The sequence below is a fragment of the Marmota marmota genome, unplaced genomic scaffold (genome assembly GCF_001458135.2).
Source record: "Marmota marmota marmota unplaced genomic scaffold, marMar, whole genome shotgun sequence".
Classification (NCBI taxonomy): domain Eukaryota; kingdom Metazoa; phylum Chordata; class Mammalia; order Rodentia; family Sciuridae; genus Marmota; species Marmota marmota.
Window position 1 is genome coordinate 35,127,725 of NW_025999900.1, and position 8,992 is coordinate 35,136,716.

The following is an 8,992-nucleotide window of genomic DNA, read 5'->3' on the forward strand; positions in this document are numbered from 1 at the left end:
GGCTGCCAGGAGTCAAAATGGCTCTTCTCTGGGAATAGATTTAATTGGAAGCGAAGCTATGACGACCGTTCTTTGGTAGGCGTTCTCAGTTAAGTTTTTCTTCCCTTTTTTTTTTTTTTCTTTTTTGCCCTCATTAGACATGGCGCTGGCCAGCGTGTTGGAGAAGCCGCTACCGGTGAATCGGCGCGGGTTTTTCGGACTTGGGGGTCGTGCAGATCTTCTGGACCTAGGACCAGGGAGTTCCAGTGATGGGCTGAGCCTAGCTGCGCCCGGCTGGGGTGTCCCAGAAGAGCCGCGAATTGAAATGCTTCATGGAACCACCACTCTGGCCTTCAAGGTGCGGATCGAGCCGCCCTGCCCGGCTGAGCCCCCAGCGCCCGCGCCCTTCCGAGCCTCCCAGCCGGACAAGAGCCGGCCACCAAGCCCAAGCGAAGGCTCGGGCTTCTGTCGTCCCTACCCCAGAAGTTCAGCTGTAGGTTGTCCGGGGAAACCTCGCTCCTGACTCTGGCCGGAGAAGGGGGCGCTGGGGCCGAGCAGATTGCGTTGATTTCTAGGCGACCTCAGGTTGCTCCTATTGTAGGAGCTCCCACCTGGGCAAAGGGAGGCCACCGACACTGAACCGTGGCAGAGGAAGGCTAGGCGAGGGTAACCTAATCTTTGTGGCATTAGGGAGAAACTGTGAAGTCGAGGGAGTACTGTACCAGGATCCAAACAATTGAAGTCCCTGCTCCAGCTCTAGATTTGGGGCAAATCATTCTATCTCATTGAACCCGTTTCCTCATCTATAAAATGAGTGTGATATTGGTTTACCCATGTCAAGGGATTTCTGTGAAGTGTATTGTAAAGTATAAAAGAACAGAGAGAGAGATGTGCTGGATTTGCATTGGTGCAAAAAGAAATACCAGGGAGATTTTTGTGTGTGTGGTATGATGTGGCCTGTTTTATGCTTTCCACTATCTTAACAGTTTCGACATGGAGTCATTGTTGCCGCTGACTCCCGGGCTACAGCGGGTGCCTACATTGCCTCCCAGACGGTGAAGAAGGTGATAGAGATCAACCCCTACCTTTTGGGAACCATGGCTGGGGGTGCGGCGGATTGCAGCTTCTGGGAACGTCTGTTGGCTCGGCAGTGTCGAATCTATGAGCTTCGAAATAAGGAACGCATCTCCGTAGCTGCTGCTTCCAAGCTGCTTGCCAACATGGTGTATCAGTACAAAGGCATGGGGCTGTCCATGGGCACCATGATCTGTGGCTGGGATAAGAGAGGCCCTGGTGAGTTGAGTTGCGATCACCTGATCCTTGAGCTGACACTAGGGAGAGGGGAATTAAATGGGTAGATGAATGAAAGGACTTTGAGGCAGTGCTGAGAATGTGATGATTAGGTTCTTAGCCCTTCTTTCTTTTTGTCCAAGGCAGGCAATATAGTGTTGGAAACGGCCTGCAGTTAGACCTGCTGTGTCATTGACTGTAGGCAGGATGCTTATTTTCTCTGCCTATTTCTTCATCTGTCACATTGGTTAAGTGAGGTAATAAGTGTAAAGCAACTGGTACAATATCTGACACATATTTTTCCTTCTGTTTTTTTTTTTTTTTAATATTTTTAAGTTTTAGGTGAACACAGTATCTTTTTTATTTTTATGTGGTGCTGAGCATAGCATGTGTGAAGAGCTGGGTTCCATCCTCAGCACCACATAAAAAATAAATACATAAAATAAAGTTATTGTCTCCATCTACAGTTAAAAAAAAAAAAACTCTAGTCGACACTATCTAACAAAATATAATTTAGATTTTTCTTATGGATATATTTAAAAAGTTAAAAAAAAGAAAAAAGTGAAATCAGCTTTAACAATTCATTTGATCCAAAATACTTAAAATAAGCCAAGCTCAGTGGTACAGACCTGTAATCCCAGTGGCTCAGGACACTAAGGGCAGGAGGATTGCGAGTTCAAAGCCTACCTCAGCAAAAGTGAGGTCTAAGCCAACTCAGACTCTGCCTCTAAATAAAATACAAAATAGGGCTGGGGAATGTGGCTTAGTGGTTGGCTGCCCCTGAGTTTAATCCCTGGCACCAAAAAAAAGAGGCAAAAAACAAAAATACATTTCAATATGTGACAGTAGTACCATTTGAAGTGCTCAGTGTCCACATTTGGTTAGCAGCTACAGTTTTGGATAGCGAAGCCACCCAAAGATTAGCCATTTTCTTCCCTTTTTCCTTTAGAGTTTTTGGCTTGGAAGGAACCTTTCAGGCCTATCTCCTTTCTTTCTTTGCTGGATCTTGTAATCTCCCTCTAGTCAATTGAGGTCCTGTTATGTTGTCACTGAAAAGAAATCCCTTACCCTTTCCAGTATATAAGAACCTTGCCAGGAAGTTCAACCTTGTGTTTAATGTCATTTACCCTTCAGCTTGTTTTGTTTTTTGTTTTTGTTTTATTTTGCAGTACTGGGGACCAAACTTAAGAGTCTAGTGCATGCTAGGCAGATACTCTACCACTGACCTACATTCCTAGTCCAGCCAATTTTGATTTGTTCCTTACTAAAGCTGCAATACAGCTTGTCACTTTCTTTGTAATTAACCGTAGTGTAAACTTGAAAATATTCTTTCCTTCTAATTTTACTTCATGCCTAGTAATCCTATAGAACAACCATAGGATACTTACTAGTATTTCACTTGCTTTGGAGCAAGGATTAAAAGGGGTATAAAGAATATCAGTTTATGCTGGCAAGGTGGCACACGCTTGTAATCCCAGCAGCTCAGGAGGCAGAGGTAGGAAGATCGCAAGTTCAAAGCCAGCCTCAGCAATTTAGCAACGCACTAAGCAACTCAGTGAGACCCTGTCACTAATAAAATACAAAATAGGGCTAGGGATCTAAGAATGTGGTTCAGTGGTCAAGTGCCCCTGAGTTAAATCCCCAGTACCCTCCTGTCACCCCCCCCCCAAAAAAAAGGGAATATCAGTTTATTACCAGAAGGAGAATGAATGAGGAGATTAAAAAGTGGATGTGAGGACTGGGGTTGTGGCTCAGTAGTAGAATGCTCGCCTAGCACATGTGAGGCACTGGGTTCAAACCTCACCACCACATAAAAATGAAATAAAGATATTGTGACCACCTACAACTAAAAAATAAATATTAAAAAAAAAAAAGTGGATGTGAGGGGCCTGGGGCTGTTGCTCAGTAGTAGCGCACTTGCCTGGCATGTGTGAGGCACTGGGTTCAATCCTCAGCACCACATAAAATGAATAAATAAAATAAAGGTATTGTAAGTGGATATAAAAAAGAACGCCATTTGTTACTTTGGGAATGAAGATACCTTTCTCTTTGAAATGTGGGAAAGAACAGTTCCATACATCTTGTGCGTTCCAGGGAACCATTTTGAATATGAGTTTTTTACTTTGATCCTGTAGCTATTAGGTTTGTTCCAGGTGGCGGAAACAATGTAAGACAGTGCAGAGCCTGGCTAGCATGGAAATGCAGGAAACTAAAGCTTACTCAGAATTGTAGTGCTTAAAGAAGGCTTTCTGACAACCTATCCCCTTCAGTGTGAGGCAGCCCCTTCTTTGCCTCAAGAGACTGAGAGTCACCAATTATCTAAACTGAAAGTGGATGAGATGCATACTTGTCTTTTTTTTCTGGTACATGCAGTTGAACTCGGGTCCTTCATATATGTTAGGCAAGTGCTCTACCACTGATGAATGCCTTTCTAAATGATCTCTATTCATCAGTCTTTAGCCAAATGCTGGGAAGTTTGAAAGAAAATATTACTTCTGATGGAAGGATTTGGAGAAGACTTCATGAATAGGTGGCAGTTGCCCTTGATGTGAAAATGAGAAAAATGGAACATAACAAATGAAGGGATGGAGGAAAGAAGAATGAGGTCTGGGGGGAGTACCTGGGAGTCCAGTTTAAAGTGTATAAAAGGGAATAGTGACCCATAAAGCTGGAAAGGTAAATTAGAATCGATGACAAACCAGTGAGGCAAGATGATGGAACTGGGATTGAGGATGGGCTAGAGAAATGCTTGGGGTAGATATCAAAATCATCTCAACTGTGTTTTTAGCCTGACTTACATCAAAATCACCTGAATAATTTAAAAAAAAAATGTTTATTTTTTAGCTTTATATGGACACAATATCTTTATTTTACATTTATGTGGTACTGAGTATTGAACCCAGTGCCTGGTGCATGCTAGGCGAGCGCCCTACCACTGAGCCACAACCCCAGCCCTCACCTGAAGAAATTAAAACATAAGCTCCATAGTTATTCCCCTCCCCACACCAATGTTAAAAGATTCCTGGGGTAGGTCCTAGGCATTCTTTTAAAAAATCTTTTTTGGGTGAATCTGATGCATGGGAAGAGTTGAGAACCCTGAGATAGGGAAAAGATTAGTGATAACATTGGCAGAATTTGAGAAGACAGTAGAAAGTGTGGTTTCTGAGGCACAAGAGAGAGGATTTGGGTAGGTAATAGAGAATCAATGAATGTGTTTTAGGACAAGAAGTTTGAATCTGAACTTGTTGACAAAGACATCTACTTGGGGCTGGGGTTGTAACTCCGTACCGCACTGAGTTCAATCCCTCAGCACCACATATAAAAATAAATAAATGAAACAAAGATATTGTGTCCATCTACAACTAAAAAAATATTAAAAAAAAAAAAAAAAAGACATCCAGCTGGAAGATTCAGGGAACAATTGAGATTTGATTTAAAAAAAAAAAAAAGTTTTTCCCAGTGTTGGAGATTGAACCCAGGCTTCAGCCCATACTAACCACTGAGCTACAACCCTAGCCCTGATACAAATTTGATAAAACTCTGTCTAAATTTTCATTGCACAAGAAATCAGCTAACTTTTATTTTATTTATTTATTTATTTTGATACTGAGGATTTGAACTCAGGGGCACTTAACCACTAGGCACATCCCCAGCCTTTTTTTTTTTTTTTTTTTTTTTTTTTACCAGGGATTGAACTCAACCACTCANCACTATGCACATCCCATTGCCCTTTTTTTTTTTTTTTTTTTTTTTTGATACCAGGGATTGAACTCAAGAGCACTCGACTGCTGAGCCAAATCCCCAGCCCTGTTTTGTATTTTATTTAGAGACAGGGTCTCCCTAAGTTGCTTAGTGCCTTGCTGTTGCTGAGGCTGGCTTTGAACTTGAGATCCTCTGTCTCAGTCTCCCGAGCTGCTGGGATTACAGGCGTGCACTACAGGCCCAGCTCCCAGCCCTTTTTTGTATTTTATTTAGAGACAGGGTCTCACTGAGTTGCTTAGTGCCTCACTAGGTTGCTGAGGCTGACTTTGTACTCACGATCCTCCTGCCTCAGCCTCCCAAGCTGCTGGGATTACAGGCGTGTGCCGTGACACCTGGGTTAACTTTTTCATAAAGGGCCAAATAGTAAATACTTTAGGTTTGCAGGCTATAAGGTATTAATATGAACTATTGTCAAGTAACACAGAATGATGTTTTGGTCTGAGACAACCACATAGTGGTCCCATGAGATTACATCACCTAGTGATATAGTCATTTTAGTTTGTTTACACTAGTGATGTTCATACTAAGATGAAATACTCCTTACCAATGAATTTTTCAGAACATATCTCTATTTTTTGTGTATGTTTTTTAAAAATTTTTACTTGAAGATGGACACAATATCTTTATTTTTTATGTGGTGCCAAGGATTGAACCCAGTGGCTCACACACATACTAAGCAAATGCCCTACCGCTGAGCTACAACTCCAGCCTTATATCCCTGTTTTTTAAGCAATAGGCATCTAGTTTACTTTGTTGATATAGTATAGCAGCCATAGACTTATATAAATAAATTTCTGTGGCTCTGTTCCAATAAAACCTTCTATACAAATATAGGCAATTGGGACTGGGGGTGTAGCTCAGAGGCAGAGCACTTGCCTAGCATGTGCAAGGCCCTGGGTCTAATCCCCAACCCTGCAAAACAACAAAATAAAAAAACACAGGCACTTGGCCTAACCAATACCTGTTCTATATCAGCAATAGAAATAAAACAAGCCATACTCTTTTTGTGATGCCAGGGATGGAACCTTAACATGTTAGGCAAGTGCTCTATCACTGAGCTACACCTCTAACCCCATACATTAATTTTAGATTATAATTAAAATGTGTAGTTATATAAAAATATAATTTACAATTAAATGTAAAATATAGCCACATTTTAAAAATAAAAACATTTTAATAATATATTTTATTTAACCCAATATATCCAAAATGTTATTTTAGTGTGTGGTCTTAGCTTCATTTCAACTGCTCAACAGTCACATGTAGCTAAGAGCTACCATATTAGACAGTGCAGGTCTTTGCCACATGACTAAGAATTATGGACTAGTCAGGTGCAGTGGCATAATCTGTAATGCTATATACTCAGGAGATGGAGGCAGGAGGATCAAAAGTTCAAGGCCAGCCTGGGAAACCTAGCAAGATCCTGTCTCAAAATTAAAAAGGGTTGAATGTGTAGCTTGCCTAGCAATTGCAAGGCCTTGGGTTCTGTCCCCAGTACTGCAATTTTTTTTTTTTTTTTAATTGTAGTTGGGCACAATACCTTTTTATTTATTTATTTTTATGCTGAGGATGGAAACAGGGCCTTGCATGTGCTAGGTGAGCGCTCTACCGCTGAGCCACAACCCCAGCCCCATGCAAATATTTTTTAAAAGAATCTCTAAGGTTTATTCTCTTTCAGTGTATGTCTTATCGCCCAATAATCTAAATTCTTTAAGGGCTGTGATTATGTTTTAAACATTGTCTCCCACGGGACCTAAAGCCCTGTGCTTAAAAGTCATACTTGCTTTTTGGAGGTGCCAAGAGGAGAAGCAGAGTAGTTACTATCATGTGTGGTGAGATGGGTGGTATGTTATAGAATCTTGAAGTGTTAATATTAAATTTGAAGCCAGCTGCTTTGGTGCATGCCTCTAATCCCAGCATCTCAGGAGGCTGAGGCAGAGGGATCACAAGTTCAAGGCCAGTCTCAGCAACTTAGTGGGACCCTGCCTCAAAATGAAAAATAAAAAGGACTGGGGAGGTAGTTCAGTGGCAGAGCTCTCCTGGGTTCAATCCTAGGGAAAACAACAACAACAACAACACCTTTTTTAATATGAAGAAAGTGGGCAGGGATGTAGCTCAGTGGTGAGTATTTGTTTAGCATATGCAGTGCCCCAAGATCAATCATCCCCAGCACTGCAAAAAAAAGTGTGTGTGTGAGTATAAAAGTGTTGCAGATGTAGCTTACTGGTAAAGAATCCCTGGGTTCAACCCCCAGTGCTGAAAGGAAAAAGAAAAAAATTTTACAGAAGTCTTTTTTTATTATTATTATTTACATTGATTTCCTCAGGGTTTTAAGAGGATAGAAAACTTCTACCATGGAAGATGAATTACTTGCTGAGGATGGCCTCAAACTTGGTGATTCTTCTGCCTTAGCCTTCTGAGTCTCAAAGGCGTGCACCACTGTGCCTGGCTTAGAAGATGGAATAGGTGTCAATGGGATGATCTTTTTTTTTTTCCCCTGCTAATCTCATCTTCCTTTCCAGGCCTTTACTACGTGGACAGTGAAGGGAACCGGATCTCTGGGGCCACCTTCTCTGTAGGTTCTGGCTCAGTGTATGCTTATGGGGTCATGGATCGAGGCTACTCATATGACCTGGACGTGGAGCAGGCTTATGATCTGGCCCGTCGAGCCATCTACCAAGCCACCTACAGAGATGCCTACTCAGGAGGTTCTGTTAACCTCTACCATGTTCGGGAGGATGGTTGGATCCACGTCTCCAGTGACAATGTAGCTGATCTACATGACAAGTATAGTGGATCTACCCTCTGAAGGAGGGTGGATGTGGCTGCTACATTTCTTGGGGTGACTGTCATTGTTAATGATACAGTACCCCATCTTATAGTGGAGGAGTCCTCAGTTGTATCAGTACTTTTTTTGAAGCTCTGGAACATTGACCTCTACATGTTAGCAGATGTTAATGAGCTGAAGCAGAGGTGACTACTTGTTTTAGTTTTTTGGATGTTAACATTACACTACTCACTACTCAACCTCAGGCTGTGTTGTGTCTTTTGTCCATGCTGTCCCTCCTCCAAGCACTTTACAGTCAAATAAGCCAGGACAGTGGGAGGGAAGGGACTGTAATTACAGGAAACAGTGGTGTGAAGACATTGTCTAGTGAATACATTAATGTCCCCACTCATGAAGCTAATAACAAAGGAGAAGGAGAGAGGCAGGGAGGAGGGAGAGACTTCCCAATTCGGTTTGCAAAGAGATGAAAAGTTGATGAGGTGGAAAGATGCACAGGGCTGTACTAGGCAGGGCTGCAGAGGAAAAAGCTCTCACCCTGTGGTGGGGGAGGGGAACTTGATAGTATATGCAGCACAGAGGGTGGGGAGGGTAAATTTGGAATCTTAAAACCACTGGGAAGGGAAGACTTAGACCTTGAGGAAGAGGACAAAGAGAAATAAATGATACCTCTTTTCACCTGGGCAAGGGGCAGGAAGACAAAGAAGCAAATGTGAAAGCAATAGTGACCACAGGTTTGGGGATCATTGTCCTTTTCATGTGTGTGTTTCTGCATGCATGTGGGCACACAGCAGAGGGAGAGAGGGTGGGCTTATAGTCTCTTGGGCAGGAAGCAGCACAAAATTGGCATTGGTACGTGTGGGTGGGAAGAGGCCCTGCTGAGCACAGAGACTGCTGATTTATCATACCCAGCACTGAGGGGGTTCCCAAACTATGGTGGCAACAGATGGCAAGACCTTCTGTTAAGGACAAGACATAGGGAAGATAGAGGAGGTTGGCAGGAGAAACCTTTAAAGAATGAGAGAGAAGGACACAGGCAAAACCACCTTTTATATAGTTAACCAGAAGGAAGAAAATGTTTGGTGAGAGGGCAACACAGTGTCATGTTTTGAGAGGGTGGGAGTTGTCATTCATAGAAATAGAAGGGTAAGGTCTCCTCCCCTGTATTGTGGCAAC

The 8,992-nt window shown here is 42.5% G+C and overlaps 1 protein-coding gene across 1 annotated transcript; it reads left to right on the top strand.

The window, feature by feature from the left end:
• Positions 1–111: 111 nt before the first annotated feature.
• Positions 112–8,058, top strand: Psmb5 (proteasome 20S subunit beta 5). The gene is made up of 3 exons (XM_015492737.1): positions 112–337; positions 966–1,272; positions 7,554–8,058. The coding sequence occupies exons 1-3, from the start codon at positions 140–142 to the stop codon at positions 7,838–7,840; spliced, it is 792 nt and encodes a 263-aa protein (XP_015348223.1). The 5' UTR covers positions 112–139; the 3' UTR covers positions 7,841–8,058.
• Positions 8,059–8,992: the final 934 nt, after the last annotated feature.

Excerpts from the sequence above, each read along its gene's own strand:
- Psmb5 (XM_015492737.1), top strand. The coding sequence starts at position 140 with ATGGCGCTGGCCAGCGTGTTGGAGAAGCCGCTACCGGTGAATCGGCGC. Across the intron at positions 338-965 it reads CCACCACTCTGGCCTTCAAG|TTTCGACATGGAGTCATTGT; the intron begins GTGCGGATCGAG and ends CTATCTTAACAG. Across the intron at positions 1,273-7,553 it reads CTGGGATAAGAGAGGCCCTG|GCCTTTACTACGTGGACAGT; the intron begins GTGAGTTGAGTT and ends CTTCCTTTCCAG.